Raw genomic sequence first — 26,491 nt, 5'->3', positions numbered from 1 at the left:
CTCCTGTTTTTGTTAGCTTAATTTCTGCTTCTACTCCAACAGCAGCACCCAAAATTAGGCCGTCAAGTCTATTCTGATAGGAAATGACAGATGGGACCTGCTTCTCTGTCTCTTTCTTCTTCCTCCGTACAAGGACGAAGATGGATTTGACTTGAGGGAGCCGAGCTCATCGAAGAAGGATTCAACTGGAAGTAGAGTGAGCGCTCGCGTGGCAGAGCACGCGCGACAGAGCAGGCTGGGGAGGAGGGAGGTGGAGGGAGGCGAGGCCGAGTCGCCGAGGTGGAGGAAGGCGTGGCCGGCGGATCAACGGCGTTGGGCGAGGGCGAGTGGGCACCATGGTTCCTCCCAAGCGTGGGGCAAAACGATCCAACAGTCGTATGAGGCCCAACCACCCAAATCTGGGGTTGTAGTAGGCAATCTTGGGCATGCAACCCGCGTGCCAGCAGCCCGGAGCGCGGCAATTTGGCCCGGCCCAAGCACGGCACAACTCGTTACCCTTCTGTGCCTGGGCCAGCCTGAAGCACGTAGCAGGCCATGCTTGGGCTGCCACCTCGGCTCGGCAGGCGGCATGGTCCAGCATGAAATTTCAACACAGGCCCGATAACGGCCCGGTGGCACCAAGGTCTGGCCTATTAAGAGCCCATGCTATATAACCCTAACTAATTTTCTCCTACCTCTCTCTACCTCCACCGCACTCTCCTTGCTTCCCTCTCGTTCTCGCGCATGCGCATCGGTGTCACGAGTCCTCGCGACTACGCCCTTCACATCGCACTTTCCTCTCGCACCTCCCTCTCCACTCCTCTGGTCCCTCTCTCCTGATTCACTTAGCCCTCAAAAGGCAACACCGGCGGGGGCCTTCCCACACCCAACATTGTCGCACGACAACCTTCTCGCTGCCCCTCACTCGGTCCCCCCTTCTCCATGCAACCACGACGACCGCCTCAACTGCCAGCCGCGGACGCGCCTCCTATTCTATGTCTGTCTTGTGGATGTCGGACACGAGCGCGCCACCAACAACCTCCGTGCGGATGCGAGCGCGCCATCGATAAGTGCGGCTCGATGTTGTCGCCTCCCTTCACAGGCCTCGGGCCGACCCAGTGTGCTTTTGGCCCCGTACTCTTCGAGCTGGCTGAAAGGTCCAAATGGCTAGAGGGGGGTGAATAGCCTATTTAAAAATTCTACAAACTTCAACTAGACAAGTTGATTAGCAAAACAAAAGGCGAAGCTATTCTAGCAATAGCACAACTAAGCTATGCAAGCCACCTACACAAGTCTAGCAAGAAAGCTAAACACTAGTTACAACAGAAAGCACAACTAGAAGCTTGCTACACTCCTAAACAAGAAAGCTAAGCTAAACAAGCTACACAACTAGCAAGGTATACACAAAGGTAAGGGAGAGGAGAGTGATTGTTATACCGACGTTGTAGAGTAGAAATATATCCAATCAATCACGTGCACAATCACAAGAGAAACCTCGGCAAGAAATGACACAAGATTTTTTTACCGAGGTTCACTTGCTTCCCGGCAAGCTACTCCTCGTTGTGGCGATACACCCACTTGATGGATCACGAGCTAATTGGCAATCCAAAGCCAAACCCTCAGCGGGTGCCGCACATCCACTCACAAGATGGGGATCCTCCAAGCCACGAGTAATCCACTAGAGTAGCCAATTGCGATCTCCCGCGGGGAAGGCTCAAGAACCCCTCACAAGTCACTTGGTGAGGCTCGAAACAATCTCCAATCACGAGCTCAACACCACCGCTGCTCCAAGCCGTCTAGGGCGTCGGGAAACACCCAAGAGTAACAAGAAATCCGCAGCAAACTCAAGAATCAAGTGCCACTAAATGCAACTCTCAAAGCAATGCACTTGAATCTCACTCAATCTCACTAGGATGAGCAATCAAGCAAGGAGATGAGTGGAGGGAGTGTTCTCTAGCTCAATGTATGTCTCAAGTAATCAAATGTGCAAGAGTTAGCCTTCCAAAGCCAGCCACCAACTATTTATAAGCCCCCTTAAAGAAACTAGCCGTTGGCTGTTTTCACTGGGCTGAAAACGGGGGCACCGGACGCTACCAAGTGAGCACCGGACGCTCGACCCCCTGCGTCCGGTGCATTGGGGTTGGCCAAGTGTCTTTCCTCGAATTCGTGTGTCAGATTCTAACGGTCACCTGCGGACCACCGGACGCTCTGCAGGTCCACACCGGACGCGTCCGGTGCACACCGGACTCATGCGCAGAGAGTTCCGCAAACCTGCGGGTCACCGGACGCTAAGCACCGGTAGCGTCCGGTGCTCACCGGACCCATGCGCAGAGAGGGTCGCAAAATACCCGCACACCGGATGCTAACCACCGGACGCTCTCAGAGTGCGTCCGGTGCTCAACCCTACCAGGGTCAAGCACACCGGACTCTGAGGCCAGCGTCCGGTGCCTCCGCACTCAGCGTCCGGTGAGTGTTTCTCAGTGAGAAAACACTCCCGCGACTTCTCTAAACTTCCCACCGGCGCAATAGAAAATATACACTTATTTTTCTCAAAAGCGCCGAATCCCACCTCGCAAGCTCGGCGGGAGGGAGAGAGGAACCCAAACCTCTCTCAACCCTAGGAACTCCACCTCCTTTGCAAATGTGCTAACACCACCAAGTGTTCACCACCAAAGTGCATGTGTGTTAGCTTTTCACAAACATTTTCACCAAAGGAGTTAAGTTAGCACTTTACTAGATCCTAATGCATATGCTCAAGATGTAGACCTAGTAGCACTTGATTCGAGAGATAACTGTGATTTCCCCTCTTGATAGTCGGCTATCTATCCTAAACCTGGTCAATCACTTCTCTACTCATCTTAGACCGGCAAAAGTAAAACCCTATGTTTATACCTTTGCCTTGATAACTTTGCTCCTCGTTTATCATCATGATCTCCACATCAAGCTTCATCTCTTTGTAGTCATGTGGCCACCTCTCCATGCCACCATGCACCTTCATCACATGTGTTGTTATGCCTAACTCAAATCACTTAAACATAAGGCATTAGCAACTTGGTGTCATTAATTACCAAAACCAAACTTGGGCTTTCATTGGCACGGCTCGAAAGCAGGCCCACGTGTCGTGCCTCAGCTGGCGAGCAGGCACGGTGGTCTGTGGAGGCACTGCCCTGCGGCACACGGGCCAAACAGGGGCGTGCCGTGTGGGGCCATGCTAGCCCGTTGCTCAACTTTAGTAGTAGAGGCTCTGTTGGAGACCTAGAGTACTTTGTTTTTATAAGCCTCCATATGTAGTTATAGAGGTTTAAGTAAAGGCCTACTAAAGTTGCTCTAATGTAAAAGGAGCGCATGTATGATTTTACTTTTCAGTGGTGGATTAGAAAACTTTCATTCAGGGAACACCCCCGATCTTCGCATCACGTGGGCAGACTCATCCACTAAAACCACACGGTAAGGTCAGTTTATGTTTTCTAGCACCTCCAACTTACTACCACGTTTCTTTTTTTTAGCACAAGATTAGATAGAGCCTAGGGCCTGTTTGGCTGGGCCCACATGCACTGTAGGCTTTGCGGCCGGTAGCCCGAAGCAAAAATGGTTTCTATTCTTCGAATCCATCAATCATTCAACAATCATTCAACAGTAACAAATCAACAAACAGCAAACCGTACTTTAGCCGGAACATTAAGAAGATGAAGGAGCCCATGTTTCTTTTACCTTGTTTAGTTTCAAATTTTTTTTTAAAATAAACACAGTAGCATTTTCGTTTGTATTTGATAAATATTGTCTAATCATAGACTAACTAGACTCAAAAGATTTATCTCACAAATTATAGACATATTGTGTAATTACTTATTATTTTTATTTATATTTAATCCATGCATGCGCCGCAAGATTCGATATGATAAAGAATCTAAATTTTTTTGCAAAATTTTTTAGAAACTAAACAAAGTCTTACATAGTAATATAGACATTCACAACACATGCACATTTAACCTATGAATACAGGCACGTAAAACCATACCTTACAAGTATCTAAATGTCTCCCTATCGACGGAACGAGCGGAATCTCTTAGCTTCTTGTAGTGGCAATACACTACCGGAGCTCCTCGAAACAAGCTCTAACGCGAATCTTTTATAACACAGTTATTAAAAGTATAAACTAGGTAACCGAGCCACATAAGTTTTATAAGAATAAAACTCCTCTCATCTAATAAAACTTCTTCATTTAATGACTCTGCCAAGTCAGCAATTTTGCTTATATAGTATCCTATTTAATGTGCATGACATTCTCATGAAACATGCATTGAGACTGGCCAGGGCGTCTGTAATGATTCCCAAATAGTTAATCTAGGATGATTTTTGGCCTTGTTTAGTTCCAAAAATTTTTGGAAAATGGCTACTGTAGCACTTTCGTTTGTATGTGATAAATATTGCCTAATTATAGACTAACTAGGCTTAAAAGATTCGTCTCGCAAATTATAGACAAACTGTATAATTAGTTTTTGTTTTCGTCTATATTTAATACTCCATGCATATGTCTAAATATTCGATGTGACAGAGAATCTTGAAAAATTTTGAATTTTGGGAAGGAACTAAACAAGGCCTTTATTGGCTATCAATGATAATTTGCAAATAGCTAGTGAGATGAGACATATAAATAAGAAAAAATAAACACTATAGCGAAGAGTTATGTGAGAGAGATATTTTTAGGATATCGTGCTAGATTAGTTATTTGAAAGTCACCAGCTATTTAGAAGTCGCTAGCTATTTGATCTCTCTTCTTGATAGCCAATAAAAATGTTACTTTTTTATTATTTTTATACCTTATCTAGCTAGATATTTACAAATTATAATTAAAGACATTCTCATAGTCAATAGAATTTGTTCCACCCTAAATTAATTGTCGCTTTTGGTTTCTATGCCATAAATTTAACTCGATTTGTAAAAAATACGTGCAATATTTGTATCCCTAAATAAATTTGTTAAAAAACTAGACTCAAAAATCTTTTTAATGATACTGATTATGTACCATAAACATTAATAATTTTTAATATATATTTAGTCAAAGTTGTTTATTGGGAGCGTAAACCACAATTATTTTGGGAGTAGGTACTTTATTATTAGGGCACTCACAATGTATGACTCTATCACAGAGTCCAAGACAATCAATTACATATTATTTATAGTATTTTGTTGATGTGGCAGCATATTTATTGAAGAAAGAGGTAAAAAAATAAGACTTCAAGTCTTATTTAGACTCTAAATTCATATTGTTTGGGTAATAAATAACTTTCGACATTGTGAGTGGCCTTACTGTGCTTAGGGACGTCGTAAGACTATCTCCAACAGCATAGGTATAAGGCAACCCATACCCAAATTGAGTGGTGCACAGTGTGTTTGGGGCTAAAAATCACTCTCCAACCGAACATGCAAACACAACACCCATTTTGCGTTGCGGCGGATGCGGAAGGCAAATATGCGTCTTCTCTCACTCTCTCCGCTCTGACCCAGCCACGGTCGATCCTCTCCTCTCCAACTCCTGCTCCTCCTAGCTCCTTCCTACCCGATTGCATCTCCATGACTGGAGCAGACCGACCACCACGAATGGAGCCCGCTCGCCCGCTGGTCCTGTGGCTTGGAGGCGGGGAAGGCCACTGGGCGACGGATCTAGTGCGGCCCGAGGCGGCGGACGCGGAGGACGGTGACGACGATGGTGGTGAGTGGCGCGAGGTTGGTGGGGTCCGAGTTGAGCCTGGAGACGGAGGAGAAGGAGCTTCTCCACGGCGGCGGCCATGGCGGCCAGGAGGACGAGCTTGCCTGCGGCGTGCCTTGGGGCTGGGGCAGGTGCTGGAGAAGAGGAACTCCGGCCAGGGGCAGTCCGCGTCGAGGAGCAGGCCATGGGCTGGGGTGGGTGCTGGGGAAAAACTCCGGCCAGGGGCAAGCCCACGGTGAGCGGCTGGACCAAGAAGAGGAGCAGCGTGCGGTAGTTTTTTGGGTAGCTGTTGGAGAAAGGAAGTTTTGGGTGAGTTATTGTTTTACTGTGCGTGATCTATATGGTAGAATGGGTGTCTATTTTGGGTCTCCGTTATTGGAGATAGTCTAAGGGCGGATATAATGGGCTGCACATGTACGGTATACCCTAGGAGGCCCAACAAGAGTATGCTTTGTTGTACCAAGCAGACGCAGCCTGCTCGGCTGCTCCTCGACAGTCGACACATCTCCGCGACTCCGCCTCCTTCCCTCGCGCGACGGCACGCGAGTACGTGACACCGAGCGACAAGTGACGGCGCCGACGCGCCGCCCCCTGCCCCAGCCCGGTCGGCGGGCTCCCCAGGACCTAGATCTCCGCCTCCGCGCCCCCAAGCAGTTCCTGCGCCGCCCGCCGCCGTCTCGGCTTGTCCAGCCGCGCCGGCGCGCCTCCCAGCCCGGCGCCGCCTTCTGTAGCCACGCCGGCGCGCCCCCAGCCCCGCGCCGTCCGCTCTCCAGCCCGGCCGGCGACAAGCCTGGTGAGAACTTAGAACTCTCTCCCCCTCCACTCTTCTGTCTACAGGTTGGCGAAAACAAGCATAAGTTTATCTGACCTGACATTCGGATTTGACACAAGAGAACTAGAGAAGAGGGACTAGTTCCTTACAGTGGCCTTGTTTAGTTCCCAAAAAATTTCAAGATTCCCCGTCACATCGAATCTTGCGGCACATGCATGGAGTATTAAATTTAGATGAAAACAAAAACTAATTATACAGTTTGCCTGTAAATCGCGAGATGAATCTTTTGATCCTAATTAGTCTATGATTGGACAATATTTACCACAAACAAACGAAAGTGCTACAGTACCCAAAATCCAAAATTTTTGCCAACTAAACAAGGCCAGAGTTATTAGGATTATGCCCCGTGCATTGCAACGGGAACAAGAAAAAATAATACCATGATAAATCAAATATGACACTAGCTCATTTTGCAAAAACTAAAAAACAACAAAATGTAAACGTCAAAATTTGATCCTATCCATTGCATGTTTTTGGATATGCCACATCAAATGGAGGGGTAAACAATACACTACACCTAAAACATGCATCCCGTCGAAAAAAAACTAGCAACTATATTGCACAAACATTCCAAATCAAAAATGAAAAAACTAAAACCATAGACCTTATGCAAATGCCATGAAACGAGTATGTGTTGGAAATTTATCTTGACTCCAATAACGTGGATCACTTCCCCAACCAACACCTAGCTCTAGGACGTTGCCAACTGCGTAGGGGTACACCGAGTAGGTTTCACCTTGGTGGGAACAAACTAAGAGAGAGATGGAGGAGGAAGAGGGGCTGCCGTGGGACCTGTGGTAGGCTTCTCATGCCGGGAGAGGGGGGGCGATACACATAAGTGGCTGGGCCTATCGTGTCAGGGCATGTGATGAGACATTAGCTTTCTGTTGTGCCAGGTGCACTAGCATGTCCAAAGGGCTTGATCTAAAAATAATTTATGAAAGAGGTTAGTATTGAAGTATTGATTAAAAAAATCTGCCGTTCGTCCAGCGTGCTTGCTCGCGCCGTCTCTCTCATGCAGCAACTGGGCGATCGCCGACGCCATACGCCAGTGCCCAGGTGTTTGTCAGTCCTTCCCAGGCCTTTGTCCCTTCCTCTTCTATTTGTGTTGTGCGAAACCGGGCATCTGAACCCTAACTTAAATTATTTGGCTATCTCTAGATCTTATCTAATTACAAGTGTATTAGATGGCTACTAACTTCGATTTTTTTTGCGAAAATTATTGGGTGTACAAGTGTACACCATGTCCTTTAATGGGTCTGCCCCTATACTCATATATTGATATCCCCTCTGGTGTATTTGTGATTGCGACCTAATTATTATCAATAGTACGTATATAATTATTGCTTCCATCAAACTATATTTTGACATATGAGACTTACGTACATGTTGATTCATACTAGGCAAATCTCCCCAATGTATTGCTGCGAGCTTTGACAGGGTTTATCTGTGTTCTGCCTTTATTTGAAACAAATTCCTGTATTAATGCTTTTTTTTTGTGTTCTTGAGCTGCCATCTACCTGGTTCATCTTTGTAATTTTGCTGAATATAGATACTCCCTCCGTCCACAAAATATTGCAATCCAGGAGTTCAAAATTTTCCAACAAAAAATGCTAAAGTAGCCTACTAGGGCCTACCGGCCTAGGGTGGGGACCCACATCCACAGCACCACCCAGACCGCTGCCAGCTCACACACAAGACTTGGGCATGGTTCAGTTTAAATTTTGTATTAGGCGTAGGGAAGGTTTGGGTGTTTCTCTCCTGTTTCTAGAGGCTTCTGGCCAGAACTTGAGTCAATCTTATGTATGGACACGTGTACTCTAGCTGCAATTTTTTAGTGCCAAATGATTGTGAACGTGAACTTTGGTGCAGTGTAATGTCAAATCAATTATAGGGGTATTTTGGTCATTTGCCATGGTCCTTGTTACCTCCTGGTCCTACAATTGTAGTATTTTATGGACGGAGGGAGTAGATTGAACAGCCTGTTAAAGATTTTATTTATTTATTTATTTATTGCCCAGCACGTGTGCTTTCTGAACTCATAATGGAACCGCAAAAGGAATATGTATATCCTAACTGCATAGTGCATAGAAAGAAAGAAAAAACCTCAATTGCTATTCCATAGGGACATGCAGTGCTTGCAAACATTTTATAACTTTGATTGCTAATATTTGAATACTATTTTAGGTGTTGACTTGCAATGTTTTTGTCAGCACCACCATATGTTATTACTTATTAGCAGCATGTGTATGTAATTGTAATTTTTTTTTCCAGCTAGATTTTAAATCAGAACTATTTGGCACATTTGCAACATTTGTTTGCTGAAGACCATTTGTTAACCATTTAACCTAACAGCAGTGCATTTTTAACTCAATGTGTGTGCATGGACTATATGCAAATTAGTGTAAACAAAATGTGTAGATCAAATGGATTGTTAGGATATTTTATGTCTTCATGTGGACTATAACATGAATTGGTATGAACAAAATGCATAGGCCAAACAGATTGTTAGGATATCTTATCTAGTTACATCTTTTGGGATCCATCTCTTGTTGGAACTCTTCTATGTAGTTATTCTAGGTTAGCATACTTTTAGGTTGCCTTTTGTGTCGATGTTGACAAATTTATAAAAGGGAAGATAAAACCAGAAAGCTTCATAACATTCATGTGCAAGAAAGTATGGATTTGAGCATCTTCTCAGAAAAAAGAAGGCAGACACATGCAACCGTTGTTTGCTAGGAACTCACGTACCATTCACCTTGGTGCATGGATTCGCATACTTAGAATGACACAAATGCATGAGCCCAGCGAACTGTGCTTTTTATTTGACACTAAAGCCACTAACCTGGGAAGCATGTTCTGTTTCTCCTAGAACCTCTCCTGTGTTTGGAGCCAACCTGCTGGGTGAACATTCAGGGCTTTCTCCTTATTATGTTGATTAAGTACATCCTGTTTGGATCAGGGAAAATCCTAGAGCAGAGCCCTGTTGAACACCCTAATAGCTGAAATATGGCTGGGCAGTGTAAATTGTTGCTTTTTAATCAGAAGTCTGATTAGAAATTTATCTTAACATTCACACAGCTATAGTAGTTGTTAGAACAGGCTCTAGTTTGCGTCTTGCAGTTCCTTTTCATATTATTTTTTTAAAAAACTGGGTGTATTATTGTCAAAATTTACAACTTTTTATGGCATTTTATTTGAAGGCCACTGAAAGCCAAAACAGACTGATTGAGGTGCCACCACCAAACAAAACCAAGCTTGCAATGGAATCTTCCTCAAGCAATGCTAGCAACGTGCCACTGCCTGCATCCCAACGCCCCCTACATGCAACAGATGCAGATGAGGAGGACGACAGTGTGAAGCAGCTTAATGAGTGTGCCACAGTATATCTATCTCTCCAGGTACTGTCTCTCCTTTCCTCACTACAGGGCCTTTCCAAGCACAAGTCACTTGTTTCTTTCAATACCAATCTTAGGCCTCTCAGATTTGGATCTCATCATTATTGTTTGTAGGACTGCCTCATCGAGTCAAACCGCAACTGGAAGGTCTGCCAAGCACGTAGGTCTTCTTATTCGCAATATCTTTTCTAACAAGATTTGTAGTTCCCAGATGAGATTGGATTGTATACTAGCAAAGGAAATTCAAATGTCTCGACTCTCGAACAAAGCTGCTTTCAGTTGATTGATATTTGCAAGATATGCGTCTATTGAGAACTGAGTTTAGAGGGCAATTGTAGGATATGATTTATTTGACTAATTTGGCTAAGTTTGAGGGGGTGGGAGTTCCTTTTGGAGGAATCTGTTACTGATAGAGCCCAGTTGTTTACATGTAGTTTTTTTTTAACTAATGCAGTTTCTGGAGCTTGAGAAGCATCAAAAGTATATTCTATCTAATGCCACCAAGAGAAACTGAGCACGGAACAAACTTAAGTTTAGAGCAAAAGAACTATATTGTATTAGAAGTAGGGTATGCATTTCTTCACTCGTCACTACATTATCCTTGTAATGATTTGTCCTGAACTGCATTATGTATGTTCTAAAGTGAGAGCAGTGATCATCAAGCATCCATATGTCGTCCAGATCACTTTTGTGTGATCAATGGGCCCTAGATTCCAAGGCCTAACTTAGGATGGTTATGTGCCTGGTCCTTTAGGGAGGTGTTCCACATCTAGTCGAATCCAAGGCAGTGATGTAAAATGATGCAAATAACAAGTACCAGAAAAGACCTGAATAAATAAATAAAATATACTGATAATTGGCATTTAGCATTCACATGGGTCATGGGTGCAACAACTAGCTTTGAGCTGGACAATTTATCTAGAATTCAGGGCCTAAGTCTACTATAAAGTTTGTCAGACTAACTTCCTACAGTCACCATTCTAGCAGACCACAAAGGCCTTGTTTAGTTCCTCAAAAATTTTACAAAATTTTTCAGATTTCCCGTGACATCGAATCTTTAGACGTATGTATGGAGTATTAAATATAGATGAAAATAAAAACTAATTACACAGTTTGGTCGGAATTGATGAGATGAATCTTTTGAGCCTAGTTAGTCTATAATTGGATAATATTTGTCAAATACAAACAAAAGTGCTACTATTCCTATTTTGCAAAATTTTTTGGAAGTAAACAAGGCCAAAATGGTGTTCCAATACTGATGTGATACATTTATTTTTTAATTATAGTGAGCATGGAGAAGCAACCTTAACACTAACAGGTTGCCTTGAGTTTCAGAATCTAATAACTATTTTGTCTCATTAATCATCATGTGAGAGTTGATGTTATTTTTTGGTTTTACTACAACATGAATGTGCAGTGAATTCTGAATGTTAGTACTACTTATGTAATATTTTAGATTGCATTATATTATCTTCAGTAACGAAATGTCTGTCACCTCGTTTCATAACAGACGTCCAAGCATTGAAAGCCTGCCAGGCTAAAAGAAACAAAAGTGGTCAAACCTAAAGCTTTACATATGTGAGTAGCTGATATCCTAAAATGGTCAGCAAGGATGCCAGGTAAAAAGATAGACTCCCACGTATGACCAATAATGAGACTCTTTTTCATATTTTTCGTTGCTTATTCCGTGGACTGAGATTGTATATTTGGTCGTCTGTCAGTTTGCAGGGAACAGGAAGCAATGCTCCAGATGTTAGTTGCAGATGGAGATGGGCACTTCTCAAACAGCTCAGAATCTCTGATCGCCATGATGTTTCTTTGTTACATTCTGCATAAGTTCACTGAACAACAATAGAATTTTAATTCTGTTTCTGTATTGCCCAATCCCCACATAAGATTAACGGTTTCAGATTTATTAATAGGACAACTGGACAAGACATTCCTACATACGATTACAAATGAGTTCATGTGAGAGTTGGAAGATTAGTGCAACTGTAAATCCGATCATAATGTCAGTCTCAATTCATTCCGCTGAAATTTGGCTTATGTTGGTGCTTATACTGATTTGTTGTGAGAGGAAAACATTGTTCGTTCAGTGGCGAGTTGAAGTTGTGATAGCCATGATGCTTAAGCAGTATTGTTAGGCTCTGTTTTGTTTTGAGAAGCTGGACTGAACTGCAACTGTTTTCTTTACGGCGGAAGCTCATGCAGGGTGCAGCAATCCATTTTCTTTTGTCCACAATGATCAAAACTGCAGAAGTAGACCGGAACCGTACTGAATTTTTTTTGAGAAAGTTTCTTTTTAAATAACTAGAGCAAGGATTGGTTTGTTTCGTGCTCAACCAGTTCGAATGTTTGGTTGTAACATTTGCTATTTTGCTTAGAATCTGCCGAAATCATAGGCTAGTGACTAAACATGGCCATATCAAGCCCAACGCAGACAAACAAAGAGTCCTTTCTTCCTCCACAGCTGATGCAAAAGATAATGGTCCACATTCAACAGTTGTCCATACGATCATTCTACCTTTTCGTTTGATCAGCTGAATCTGCCAGCCATTCAGTAGTGTTTTTTTTCTCACAACAGCCATTCAGTAGTGTTTTTTTCTCACAACAAATCAGCCATCAGTACTTTCTGCCATGGCTAGTCTTTGTTCCTCCCGTCCAACAGATGGCCTTCTTGCTCCCGTGCATTCACACTATCGATTGATGAATCGCGAGATTTCAGGTAAGGTGTGTTTCTGCAATGCTAATAGTTTTTGTGACTTGTTCCCAAAGCCAATGTAGCTACCTGCCTTCACCATTTCCTGAAATTTTTGCATATTGTTTGTGACTTGTGATTCTCACGAGCTCAGAGCTGCTTAAGCCCTTGTTTGGGTGTATGTGTATCCACCTCAATTCATATATGTTAGAGTGGATTGTAATGGAACTTAGTTTAATTCCACTTCAACACATGTGAATTGAGATAAATACATACGCAACCAAACAAAGCCTAATGTGGAACTAGGTGTATGAATATGCAATTGTTTGCCCTTCCCAGATACAACAGCTAGGCTGGAGTTGAACATGCAATCATTAACAAGAAGAACCGCAGAAGTACACTGATTTATCAACAAAGATCACCACTTGTGATTGAAAATTTGTTACAGCATATTAGAAATGATCATGGAATAACAAATTCCATCTCATAACTCACTATACAATATGAAAGCAACCAACAGAGGCCAAGCAGTTATTCTGTTGTTGAGTTTCAGGTTGGGGTTCATCTGCCGTCAGGCTTCCTCCTAGGATGGAGTGAACTTAAGCGAAATGCTGTTAACACAGTGTCGCTCGTTGGTAGGCGTTTTAAACCCCTCCCCTTTGAATATATGCCCCAAATGTCCTCCACAGGCAGTACATGTGATCTCTGTCCGCCTCCCATCAGGGTCCGGCTAGTATTCAAATAAATATTGGTTAATACTTAATACTTGAGGTTGCAGAGAAGGCCAGAGAGCAGGATATTCCTCATCCTGATGTACAAGAGAGATAGTAGCACATACCGTCTGTTTTATGGCCCCAGGAAGTCCCTCATAGAATGCCGGCCAGCCACACCCTGAGTTGAACTTTGTAGATGATTTGTATAAGGGAGTTCCACATCCAGCACATTTATAAATGCCCTCCTCAAAGAACTTGTCATATTCACCCGTTCCAGGGTACCTGGGAAATCAGACCACCAAACAAATTCAGAATAAACTATGACACCTGTTAATAGTTTAGCAGAGAAACAGCTTCACCACACTACATGCCAAACATCAGTCAGGAACTAATAGTTGTACCATGATTATTTGGCATGTAACGATGACTCCCATGCTACAATGTGGAAACGGTCACACTAGTTATAGTAACTTACCGACATAAATACATGCTTGCCAAGTGGGAAAAAAATTAAATAAATGGACTGCCATACATTTTAGCAAATCATATTTCATAACAGCAGAAAATCATGGTAATGGCAATAGGTCATATACAGATATATAGGATCAATTAATATGTTCTTGCATTACTATAGAACTCTGTGATGCATCAGCCACAGCCAGAACTGTAGCAACACTAACAAAAAAAAAATGGCGCTACTTAATTTTATCAAATTATTCACAACTTTTCTCATGCTCTACACTCTATTTCAACCAAAGAACTTGATAATTTATAAAATTCTAAGTTACCTCTAATAAAATTAGGAAGTAAGGCCCTTGATCGTAAAAACAAGATCCACTTACTAATTGGCTACTGAGGTGTTGAAGTTGTAACCTGACTACAAAGACATTGAATTTTTCTCTTGGTTTATTGCAGTGACAAGACAACATTTTTCTCTATGTTATAACACCTATTACATGATCAACTGCACCCAACCTACTCTAGTTTACACAGTTATTGGATTCTTCTGGATTTGTAAAGTGATCTTCACGAGATGGCAACAGCCAACACCTTTTGCGATAAACCTTAGGGATGCAGCGCCAATTCTCCAACTACTTGTTCCATCTTCTATGGACGAACATTGTATTTATGTTATAATTGGCTAGGTTTTTTGAAATACTAAAAGAAAACACCACCGTGAAATGAAGAGGCACATGGAAGATATGTAACATGGGCACCACAGAAAGATGCATAACCAAGGTGCACACATAGAAGTAGATGAAATCTGGAGAGCAAATCAGGGACCTCTCTTGTTAAGTGCCTGAGCAAATTTGCTTACTGTCAAGGGCAATCTACAATTAGAATTCAAGGGCTATAACCGATTGTTGTCTTGACTCTTGACCTCTATGTGGATTTTGTGTATAACTAAATTTCAGTACAAAACATGCAGCAGTTCAAAATAGCAACTAAAAAGATAAATGGCGTGATTCAGTAATGATACTAGCTTCAACTCGTCAGCATTTCCGTGCTCTAATTACAAATTCTTAAAATTAGAATCAACTTCTGCAGTTAAACGCACAGCAGTCATGTCGCTAGCTATCAATTAATGACATATGTAGCGGGCGAGAGCATGGTGATGTGCATTCTAGGCGATCTTTGTTAATTCTTATGCAACTGAATTTAACTTGGGTGTTCATAATGTGCGTATCTACTACTACTAGTGACCACTCAATTTGTCACTACCGTCAACAAGACAAATTCAGCAACAACAGCGAGGGACAAGAGATGTGACATAGTGCAGTTTAAAATCTTACTCGGTGCCCTTGCGGCGTAGGATGTTGAACTGCTCCGGCGTGAGGATGGCCTGCCACTCCTCCTCCGACTTCTGCACGGGCCCCGGCGGCGGCGTCGACGACGACATCGCCGCCACGCTCGGGGGCCTCCGCCCTGCCGCGCCGCGCGACGCGGACGCCGCCGCGTGGGCGTGGCCCCGGCACGGCCGAGCTGCGCACGAGAGGGGCGCGGACGGAGGGCGCGCGGTGGAGGGCGAAGGGGCGAGGAGGAGAGAGGAGAGCGGGCGCGCGGCGCGCGGCGCCAAGGCGGCGGCCGGGGGGCGGGAGCAGGAGTGTGACGCCATCCTCAGCCTCAGCAGACGCTGGACGCCCATGTTTTCTTTTGGCAGCAGTGCGCGGCACACAAGTGCGACGTGTCGCGCTCGTTGCCTGATAAGGCTCTGGACTCGTGTGCTCTGGGATTACGATGGATCTAAATCCAGGAGATCTGCAATAATTCCTTCAAATTTATTTTTCATTATTTCCTTTTTCAAAGTGCCTTGTTTGATTAGTTTTAATATGAAATTTGGGGGAAAACTAACTAGCATTTGATGACTGATGCCAAGATCTCTCTTGAACTGAAAACTGATGTCCATCTTCAGAGAGACACAATCCCTGATTCCTGAAGGAATAATGCACAAAACCAAGTTCCAGTTGAAGAGCTGGGCAGCGAATTTGAAGTTTCACAATATAGCATGTGATTCCTTTTTTTTTAAACGACAATCTAGCATGTGAAGCGTTTACATGATGATATTGATGAAGCGTGGCGCACCTACTGACCTACATGCATTTTTTGGGTGAGATTTCAACCCTACAGATTCATTGGAGGAAAAATGGAACCAATTACAGTATCCAGCACATCATTGCCAGAGCTCGAAAGACAGCTGAGGCAATGATCCAAAGTTGCAAAGATTGCTCACACCACACTACGGCCTTGTTTAGTTCCCAAAATATTTTGCAAAATTTTTCACACGTGTCATGGAACCCATCTGCAGTACTCTATTCAGACTTGTGCTCTTATTGTTAATATTAACCTCTGAACATACATGAGAAAAATGGTTCCATATTTGTTGACAGAAATTGCAAGTATGCCAGTAATAAGAAAGATACAATGTGAACATCAAAATTTGATTGTGCCAGGCGCACTGGCACTCCCGAAAGGGCTTGATCTAAAAATAATTTATGGAAGAGGTTAGTATTAAAATATTGATTTACAAAGGTATCATAGAAAATCTAGAACTTGGTACCGGAGGAAGTACGTGGTAAATCAAATGATGCATGTAACCCTTCCTGATTACCATATTTGGGTTAGTAATAGAAATTAATGATAGGTAGCATGTGAATGTTGTCATTTTAAACTAAACTGGACTGGACGATTACTTTTCTTAATCTGGCAGACATTATCAACTGCATAGAGAGAAATTGTCATTGTATTGTATAGATTAAAACATGGCATATGGATGACAAGAACAGACCGATATTGAGTGAAATTCCACTCTGGGTTGCACAAAAACTAGAATGAAACCCTCTACAACCCACTACACCACCACCCAGGTCAACAAAGTTGAAAGGATTGTTATGGAAGAATGATTGCCTTACTAATAGGCAGCCCCTGGAAGCAAAAAGGGACACAGTTAAAGACAGAGAATGGCTACACTACAAGAACCGTCAATAATATCAGCAATATTTGTAATATATGCCCTCAGAATTGCATGAAACAACTATATACTGCTTAGCTGAGTGCTGCCTCAGAATAATGTCAATCACTCGAATTGCTTCTGAGTGTGCTCTGATTCCTGACCTCTCAAGGCCTGTGAGATTGCACTCACAGGAACTTTTGCCGCAAAAGGGAGTTTGACCTTGTACGTCTTTGTATTCTAAGGCCTTCTGACCATTTTCCTGTCACTTCCAGGAGGACTGTCATTACCTGGAATGTCATTTGCAGGAGTCCTGAAAGCAAGAAAGTCAAGTTAACATTTAGGGATAATTATCATCAGAGTAGATAATGACAAATCAATCAAAATAACTGAGGCTTACTTTCCAGTTGAAAAGTCTTCAACCACGACAGTGAACTCATTTTTAACTTGAGGAAGAGCACCAATTGAGAACAGGCTCTTCTCTATCATATGCAAAATCTTTATTTGCATGTTCAGCAGCATAAGTTTGCTGCAGTTTTTTTTTATCACTTGTCTCCCTGACCCTTTGCAATCAACCGGTGTATCATCCTCATACTTCAAATTGACCTGCAACCAGTAAGAGATAACATCATTGATAATGAAGGTATGAGGATGAAAACCAAGAAATGGCACTTGGACAGGATTAGAGACCCACATAATAATGATAGAAATAATCTTCAGCATTCATGAGAGAAAATTTGAAGTGATTTGTTATCAGCTTCATCAGCTGCCCCTTTCTGCCAAAACCATTCCCCTGGACCAGACATGTATGTAGGCACTGGCTGTATGATTCAAGCAAGCAGCAACGCAACTGAAGCGGCAGAAGGCCAAGTAAAGCACCCTTCCAAACATCTGAGTTCAGCAATAGTACAACAAGCTGAAGCAACAAAAGCAAGGAATTCAAGTTTGCATTTACTCTGCTAAAGAATTTCCAGTGCAGCAGAATGGAAACATGAACTATTAAAAAAAAAACAAAACAAAAACTGTGAAACCCAAACTTAAAACTAGAATTTCCAGTTTCTGCAGGTTTCATGCCTTCCCAATTAGCTCATAATTATTCATTGCTACACAATGAGTAGGGTACAGACACCATAAATGTTGGTCTTGGACCAAACAGAGAGAGAAGAAAGTGGGGAAGTGAGCAATTTTATAGGGAAGGTGAGGGGTGGAGGCTGACACCATACATGTTGGTCTCGTACCAAACAGAGAGAGAAGAAAGTGAGCAATTGAGTGAACAATTTTTATAGGGAATGTGAGAGGTGGAGGTTTTCATTCCTTTCCCTGGTAATTACAAATGAATCCCTGCAAACTGCATTTGGTTCCTAAACACTCACAAATAGGCCGCTAGGCTTAGTAATTGGACATTATTACACACTAATGGGAGGCCCACCTTATGCCACACCCGAACAATACACATTCTTTAAAGTAATATCAACTGCCAGCTATTTACATTGTGCAAACAGTATACATTTCAGTAAACCACAATGTTTACTCCCAAGTCCCATCACCACCAAATATGCAACACAAATGTAACATCAGTATGCTTTGTTATTTTGCAGCCCACACTAATAGCAATAGAAGATATTCCACTTATCAATTAGAAATTGGAACATTTAAATCTGGCATTTGTTTTGTTTCCTAATACTTCATATACAATAAAGCAGTAAGAAAAGAAGTCACTGTATAGTATAGATGTAAGAATGATATACAGGTACCGCATCATTGTCATGTATCTGCGGTGTCTCGCCAGTGATCGACCCCGTTCTTGGTTACAGTGGCTTCCATGGGTGGAGTTCTGCTTTAACACTTCATACCAATCCGCTCTTCGGGCCACACCTTTCGAGGTAGTGTATGGCCGTCCAGCCCCAACTCTGGTGTCGTACACGCCGGGCGCTGCTCGTGTGGCTGCAGTAGATCAGCAGCTTCGGGATCGTGATATTTTCCTGGCTGAAATTCGGGAACGCCTCATTCTTGCCCAGGACACCATGCGGGAGCATCAGAATCAGAAACGCCGTCATGTGGAGTTTTCTGTGGGCGACTGGGTGCTGCTGCGTCTCCAGCAGCGCACAGCAGTCGGCATTACAGCTGCTACAACTTCGAAGCTGGGACCTCGTTACTTTGGGCCATATCAGGTCCTTCAGCGAATTGGTGCTGTCGCTTACCGCCTACAGTTGCCACCGAAGGCGCGCATCCATGATGTCTTCCACGCCGCCTTGCTGAAAAAGTTCACCGGGGATCCACCTGCTGCTATCACGCCTTTGCCACTTATTCTACGGGGCCGTGTGGTGCCTACGCCATCTCAGGTGGTTCGAGCTCGTTTGAACCGTGGTCGTTGGGAGTTATTGGTACAATGGGATGGCTGCTCTGCTGCTGATGCTACATGGGAACCACTTGACGATTTCAAAGAGCGCTATCCAGCGTTCCAGCTCGTGGACGAGCTGTTTGTTGGGGAGGAGGGAAATGTTGTAGACTCCTTCCTGGGCCGCCAATATAGGCGTCGGGCCAGCAAGGCCACGGCCACAGCCAGCAATGGCTAAGGCTTATTCAGTTTTAGTAAGAGAATAATCAGGGAGAGTTTTTAGGATCTAATCTATTGTGTGTTAGGAAAGAAATATGCACCTGGACTATAAAGGATGCACTTAGGATTGTAATTGGATTATCGAAGAAGAGAATAGAACCTCCCTAAGCGGGTGGGGTTCCTCTTCGACGGTGGCTGCGTGCGATTCTGCCGCTGCCGCCGGCGAACCCCCCACCGCGCCATTGCCTCGCTATCCTCTTCGCTCCCATTCACAGTCCCAGCTAATCCTCTGCTCTCCCCTGCGTAGTCCTAGATGACCGTGCCGTATCATGAACAAATTTGAATTGTGATCATCTCACAAACTATGGAAACATTAATAAACAACAAACAATGGAAACACTACTAAACAAGGATCTCGAACACAACACACTACCATAGTCCATAGAAGATTTCCTAGTGACAGAACTCATACAGAAACATCATACTGATCCTTTAAAGGAGCCGTTCTACATGCTCACACAAAATAGTAAACCATATGGCATAATATACTCATGAGAGCATTGTATCTGGCCCAAAACTGCAAACCCTCTGCCCAACCCTGCACATCAACAAATGAAAATGAATCATATCATATGACAATAAACAAAGGAGAATGTAAATAAATTACAATAAGAGTCATGTAATTATATATCTATATAGACCCCCAAAAAAATGCAAAAGATTTGGAAAGGAGAACAAATCCAGGAAGAAAGGCAAAAAAAAAAAAAAAAGAACCCCCTTTTCCTTTGGAAAGTCATGCCAAAATTTCCATGACACCAAGAAACAAAAAAACAAGGCAAAGAAAATTGCAGCAAGAGTTTTCGCTTGGCAAAGAAAAGAACATCAGAGCGGTGCGACCTGCGGCCCAAGTCGAGGCTTTTGAAAAGCCTTACCTACAACACACTAATATCCTTAAGAATGAACCAACGCACTAATATCCTTAAGAATGAACCTTTATGTAGAGAAATGAACAGTGCCACCATAAGCCTCCCCAAAAACTTAAAAACACATACAAAAGTGACCATGATAACTGTTGAGTTTTTCTAGTTATGCAATTAAAACATACAACATTCAAGGAAATATGATAATACTGGTCCTCTATACAGTTTGATTATATCCAGCATTTGGTTTACCAAACATATTTCAGAAGTGAAAATCTAATGACAAAATAGAGCAACAAGCTTATGGGCTACATGCAAAGTTAGCCAGATAGCAATAGGTACTATTAAGCAAATCATTGAACAAATCCATGATCAGAATCATCATAAACACCTTCATCCTCTGCATTGTCTACACCCTCCACAAATGAGCCTCAGTTTTTAATACCATATGAAAACCAGTCAGCACTCTTAATCTTCAGTCCACTGTTCTCGTGTTATTAACCTCTGAGCATGCATGACAAATATGGTTTCATATATGTTTTGGCATTGAATTGCCAAGTACTCCCTCCATTCCAAATTATAAAACTTTTTGGCTTTCTAGATACATAGTTTTTACTATGTATATAAACATAGTGTATGTCTAAGTGCATAGCAAAATCTATGTATCTAGAAAAGCCAAAACGGCTTATAATTTGGAATGGAGAGAGTACGTCGGTAAGGAAGATGAGAAATGCATCCTTACACAGTTATAACATACAATGTTGAAGGATATCTGAACATACAGGACAGGAGCTCTAAGCTACAGTTTGATTCGTGTACCAACCACATAATACTTCAAAATTGACAATCTAATGACTGATGAAATGAATTATCGAACAAACTCATCATCAGAGTCATCATAATCACTGTCTTCATACTCCTCACTCTCTACCTCCTCCATAGATGCATTCATGTCAGAAGAATCCTCACGCTCCATTTCCTCAACCCCAATTGTGTCATACTTCATGCGCTCATCAAATTTGGCATCAGAACAGTTAAGAAGCCATGCAAGAGAGCATGTGAAGCCCTTCTGGGACACCATCTCATGCCGAGGCCTCACAGTCGACTCGAGGCCATATGTGAAGAACGCAGGGAACTCAACCAGCTCCTCCAAATCCCTCTCCATCTCATTCTTGAAGTATTCGAAATTCATCCTCATTATATCCATATTTAGTGCAAGCAGTTGGGGGCAAGCCACAACCATTTTGCTCACTTGAGAGAGCATAAATCCACAAGCTGTGAGGAAATTAACATGCTTCTGAACCGCAGCTCGTCCAAGACTAATGGCTTGCGGCATCCTCTCGACCACTCTCCCAAAATCTTCACGGCTAACCAAAATGCTCGATTCAAACAAGCTCTGCTGTGCAACAAGCTTGTCCCTCAGTTCAAGTCCAAGAACGTCGGGGTATTGCATCACAATGGATGCTAGAGCCTCCTTCCTCACTCCAAAGTCCATAAGAGCCTCAGTGTTAGGCTTAACCTTCTCCTCTAGCCCAAATCCAAGTACATATGGCTTCTTCTCTATTATTCTCGCAACAGCTAACCTCTGCAGCCCGATGCCCTCAAGGTGTTCGACGAAAGGCTTTATTATCTTCCCCACGCGCATACCAAGCACCTCTGGAAAACGGGTGATGACGCTGCCTATCTGACGCCTCCCCACTCCAATGCCAACGAGGTAGGCGACGGAAGTACTCATGGTGCCCTCGAGCTTGAACCCGAGGAGCTCCGGGTACCGCTCGAGCACGCGCGGCACGTCAGCGGGCCTCACGTCCATACCCTGGAGGTACTTGACGACGGGGGCAAGGTCGACGACGACGCTGGCGTGTAGCACCTGCGGGTACCGTCTCAGCAGGTCCGGGAGCGCGTCGCGGCGGACGCCGAGCTTGCCGAGGTAGTCGAGGACGGGGACCATGTTCTTGCGCACGCTGCAGCCGAGAGCGAGAGGGTACGCGGCGAGGTCCTCGCGGGTGAGCCCGAGGGAGCCCAGGAACTCGGCGCGCTCCCGCATGACGTCGACGGTGACCGGGAGCTCGAGGCCCGCGAGCTCGCCCGGGTCGACGCCGAGGGAGGTGAGGAAGGCGTCAACGTCCGCGCGGCGGGCGGCGCGCTCGCGCTCCATCTCGAGGAGGCTGGGGCGCGCATAGAGGGAGGAGGAGGATGGGCGGCGCGACGGCGCGGGCCGGGGCGAGCGGCGGTCGGCTCGGGGCGGCGCGGAGGCGGAGGCGGAGGCTGAGGAGGAGGCGCGGAAGCGCAGGAGCCTGCGAAGGCGGGGGGTGGGGAGGAGCGGCGGCGTGGGGTGGACGGAGAAGAGGAGCGACTTCATCATTTGGACTTGGGAATGGTAACTGGCAACAGCTGAGCGAGAGAGGTCCGGGGAACGGGAGCGATGAGATGGAGCCGCAGAGGAAGGCTGCGGCTTCGAAGCCAGCAGGGCCGGCTTCTTGAGGGGCATAATGGGCCTCCCGAAATCCCCACCGCACTGCACCACTGCAATACCTGATCTCCTGCGGACTCTCTCCCGCCGCCGCGGCCGCCCACAAGTTCCCAATCCGCTCCACCGCCAAGGCCGACGCCGTCCGCGCGCTCTTCCGCAACTACGGCTTCACCGACGCGGAGATCGCCGACCTAGTCCGCCGATTACCGCTGATCCTCATCCTCGACCCCGACCGTATCCTCCGCCCCAAGCTTGACTTCTTCGCCTCCCTCGGTGTCAGGCCACGGAAGCTCGCCAGCAATCATATCTTCCTCACGCGCAGCCTCGACAAGCACCTCGTCCCCTGCATCCAGTTCCTCCGCAGCATCCTCGGCACCGATGAGGACGTCTGCCTCGCCATATCGCGCACCCCACGCGCCCTCATGTCCGACCCGGAGAAGACCATGCGCCCCGCCGTGGACACCCTCCGCCGCCTCGGGCTCCCCGAGGAGTCCATCTCGAAGCTAGTCATCATCGAGATGGGCGTGCTCATGATGTCGCCCGAACGCATATGCCAGATCTTCGAGGACCTCAATGAGCTCGGCTTGGGCGTAACGGAGAAGGGCCTCCCTAGATGCATCCGCGTGTTATGCGGCATCAGCAGGGAGACATGGCTGCATAGGTTGGCCCTGTACCGGAGCTTCGGGGTGTCTGATGATGAGCTAAACAGGGCGTTCAAGTGGCAGCCGACGATACTGAGCTGCTCTGATGAGATCATAAAGAAGAAGCTCCGGTTCTTCCTGGATGAGCTGAAGCTTGAACTAAGCGAAGTAATGAGGAAATCTAAGCTTATAGGATATAGCTTGGAGAAGAACATCGTACCAAAGTGCGCCGTACTAAGCTTGTTGATGAGGGAGGGAAAGATTGGGCCCAACATCAAGTTGATTTCGGCATTGCTTTGTAGTGCCAAGATGTTCTCCACAAAGTATGTATTGAGGTATGCTCACGATGTGCCAGATGTTGTTAAGGCGTATGAGGGTAAGATTACATTTGAAGGTTTCAGGGATCAGGATGGTTTAGTTCCGCTGAAGCTGTGAGGCAAGTTTCCACAAGGTTGGATGTTGTTAGCAGTAAGCCGTGAGCTGTACTTTCCTATTTTGTACCTTCCTATTCTGCTCTAGTACACGGCATGGCCCAGGGAGTTGGGATGACAACCCTCAATCACGAGCATGCCTTATTAGGCTATTGCCTAGTTTACTATTGCCTAGTTTACTGTTGCCTAGTTTAGTGATTGGCTTATTGCCTTAGATAGCTATGTAATCAGCTATATATAGTGAACTATAATCAGAGGAAAAGCTGCCTCATTGCAGCCCAAAACCTGTGTGCCTTCCACTGTCAGATCAGTGCTCTAACATTTGGTACCAGAGCCTGATCTCGTAGTTAGCCATGTCTTCTAAGTCTCCGGCAAAGACCGAGAAGCCCGAAGACAGCAACATCGAGAACAAGGTCCATCCGTCGCACTCGCCGCGACGTTGCCGTGGGCGCTCCGACAGTCGTCGTCGCTCTGGCTCCAGAGTTGTCGAGCGAATCGTCAAGCGCTCGTCTGCACATGTTGCATGGCCGATGCTAACCCGGACGAACTACCCGGAGTGGGCATTGGTCATGGAAGTAAACTTCCAGACGCTGCGAGTATGGGACGTCGTCCAGGACGGCCTCTCCGACGACGCTGACGACGACGAGTATCATGACGACCGCCAGGCGATGGCCAGTCTACTACGCTCGGTGTCGTCCGAGCTCTGGAACACGCTGGCCAGGAAGGACACGGTGAAGCAGGCCTGAGATGCGGTCAAGCATCTGCGGATCGGCGAAGAGCGCGCGCGACGCCAGCGCGCAGCAGCTGCGTCGGGAGTTCAGCTCTCTCTCCTTCAAGGAGGGGGAAACCGTCAGCGACTTCGATGTCTGTATCTCCACACTCGCTGCCAACCTGCGCTCCCTCGGCGACAACATTCAGGATGCAGAGGTAGTCAAAAAACTTATGCAGGTTGTTCCAGAGAAGCTCACGCAGGCCGCCGTCTCTCTCGAGATGTTTCTCGACCTGAACAGGGTCTCCATCGAGGAGGTGATCGGGCGGCTGAGGGTGTTCGAGGAGCGACTCAAGCCGGAGGAAGTCACTGACTCGCTGGGCCGCCCGATGCTTTGTGAAGAGGATTGGGAGGCACGCCACAAGTCGCGCCGTGAGCAGGAGAGCTCCGGCGGATCGGGATCCGGTGCCCGCGGCAGACAGCGTGGGCGCGGATGCGGCCGCGGCGGCGCAGGCTCTTCGTCGCGTGATGGCCGCGATGTCCAGAGCGCGCAGGCGGCCAAACCTGGCGGCAAGAAGTCGCCCCCCGGCTACCACTGCCAGTCCTACGGCAAAACTGGTCACTAGACCAATGAGTGCCGCAGCAAGAAGAAGGGTGCGGCGCACGTCTCACAAGCCGGGGAAGAGGAGCACGCGCTGATGTACATCGCGGCGGATCCAGAGGTAATCGCGTCGCCCGTGCCGTGCTGTCCTCGCAGGCCACCATTGGCGCCAGCCGCCCCGGAGTCGAAGACACGGGTTCACCTCACTGAACCCAAGGTCCTCCTTCACCTCAGTGAGGAGCAGGAGGAGGCCACTCAACCCCATCGATGGGTGCTCGACACTGGTGCGACGAACCACATGACGGGCGCCCGGAATGTCTTCGCCGAGCTCGACACCAGCATCTCCGGAACAGTTAAGTTCGGAGATGGCTCGGTGGTGAACATCCACGGCAAGGGGACGGTACTGTTCGTCTGCAGGACCAGTGAACATCGTTAGCTGGACGGCGTCTACTACATCCCTCGCCTCACCACCAACATCATCAGTCTCAGTCAGATGGACGAGACTAGGTTCAAGGTTGACATCAAGTCGGGCATACTCCGCCTCTTCGACCTAGACTGGCAGCTGCTGGCCAAGGTGCATCGTTCGCCAAGTCGACTGTACTTCCTCAACATGAAGGTGACTGCCCCTGTGTGTTTCACCGCACGGGTTGGCGACATGGCGTGGCGATGGCACGAACGCTACGGTCACCTCAACTTCAACGCGCTGCGCAAGCTGGGACGCGCCGACATGGTGCGTGGACTGCCCACCATAGACCATGTCGAGCAGGTCTGTGAGGACTGCGTCCTGGCAAAGCAGAAGCGAACGTCGTTCCCCAAGGCCGCAAACTTCAGGGCTCAGGAGGAGCTAGAACTGGTCCATGGAGATCTCTGCGGCCCCATCACGCCGGCAACGCTGGCTGGGAACGTCTACTTCCTCCTACTCGTCGACGACATGAGCCGCTTCATGTGGCTCACCCTCCTGCGTTCCAAGGCGGATGCCCCAGCAGCCATCCAGGCGTTTCAGGCGCGTGTTGAGCGCGAGACGGGCAAGAAACTGAAGGTACTCCGGACTGACAATGACGGTGAGTTCGCCTCAGTCGAATTTGGTGAGTATTATGCAGGAGAGGGGATTCAGCGCCACCATTCGGCTCCCTATACGCCGCAGCAGAATGGCGTTGTAGAGTGTTGAAACCAGACCGTGGTGGCGATGGCGAGGAGCATCCTTCGAGCTCGCGGTGTACTAGGGTGCTTCTGGGGGGAGGCAGTGCATACTGCTGTGTTCCTGCTCAACAACAATAGGGCACCCACCGTTGTGCTCGATGGGAAGACCCCGTACCAGGCATGGTACGGGAAGAAACCTCCTGTACACTTCCTCAAAGTGTTTGGGTGTGTCGCCTACATC

The 26,491-nt window shown here is 46.1% G+C and overlaps 3 protein-coding genes across 3 annotated transcripts; 1 reads left to right on the top strand and 2 right to left on the bottom strand.

The window, feature by feature from the left end:
• LOC8076880 (peptide methionine sulfoxide reductase B5) lies at positions 12,972–15,517 on the bottom strand. The gene is made up of 3 exons (XM_002439726.2): positions 15,124–15,517; positions 13,456–13,612; positions 12,972–13,347 (listed from the first exon to the last, which is right to left on the bottom strand). Exons 1-3 carry the CDS (start codon positions 15,474–15,476, stop codon positions 13,201–13,203), a joined length of 657 nt encoding a protein of 218 aa, XP_002439771.1. The 5' UTR covers positions 15,477–15,517; the 3' UTR covers positions 12,972–13,200.
• Positions 16,554–22,853, bottom strand: LOC8076879 (transcription termination factor MTERF4, chloroplastic). The gene is made up of 4 exons (XM_002439724.2): positions 20,998–22,853; positions 17,473–19,933; positions 17,179–17,384; positions 16,554–17,091 (listed from the first exon to the last, which is right to left on the bottom strand). Exon 1 carries the CDS (start codon positions 22,744–22,746, stop codon positions 21,124–21,126), a length of 1,623 nt encoding a protein of 540 aa, XP_002439769.2. The 5' UTR covers positions 22,747–22,853; the 3' UTR covers positions 16,554–17,091; positions 17,179–17,384; positions 17,473–19,933; positions 20,998–21,123.
• Positions 22,783–24,084, top strand: LOC8085107. The gene has a single exon (XM_002441024.2). The coding sequence runs from the start codon at positions 23,151–23,153 to the stop codon at positions 23,802–23,804; it is 654 nt and encodes a 217-aa protein (XP_002441069.1). The 5' UTR covers positions 22,783–23,150; the 3' UTR covers positions 23,805–24,084.

Source organism: Sorghum bicolor, chromosome 9, assembly GCF_000003195.3.
Source record: "Sorghum bicolor cultivar BTx623 chromosome 9, Sorghum_bicolor_NCBIv3, whole genome shotgun sequence".
Classification (NCBI taxonomy): domain Eukaryota; kingdom Viridiplantae; phylum Streptophyta; class Magnoliopsida; order Poales; family Poaceae; genus Sorghum; species Sorghum bicolor.
This window is presented reverse-complemented; position numbering and strand designations above follow the sequence as displayed.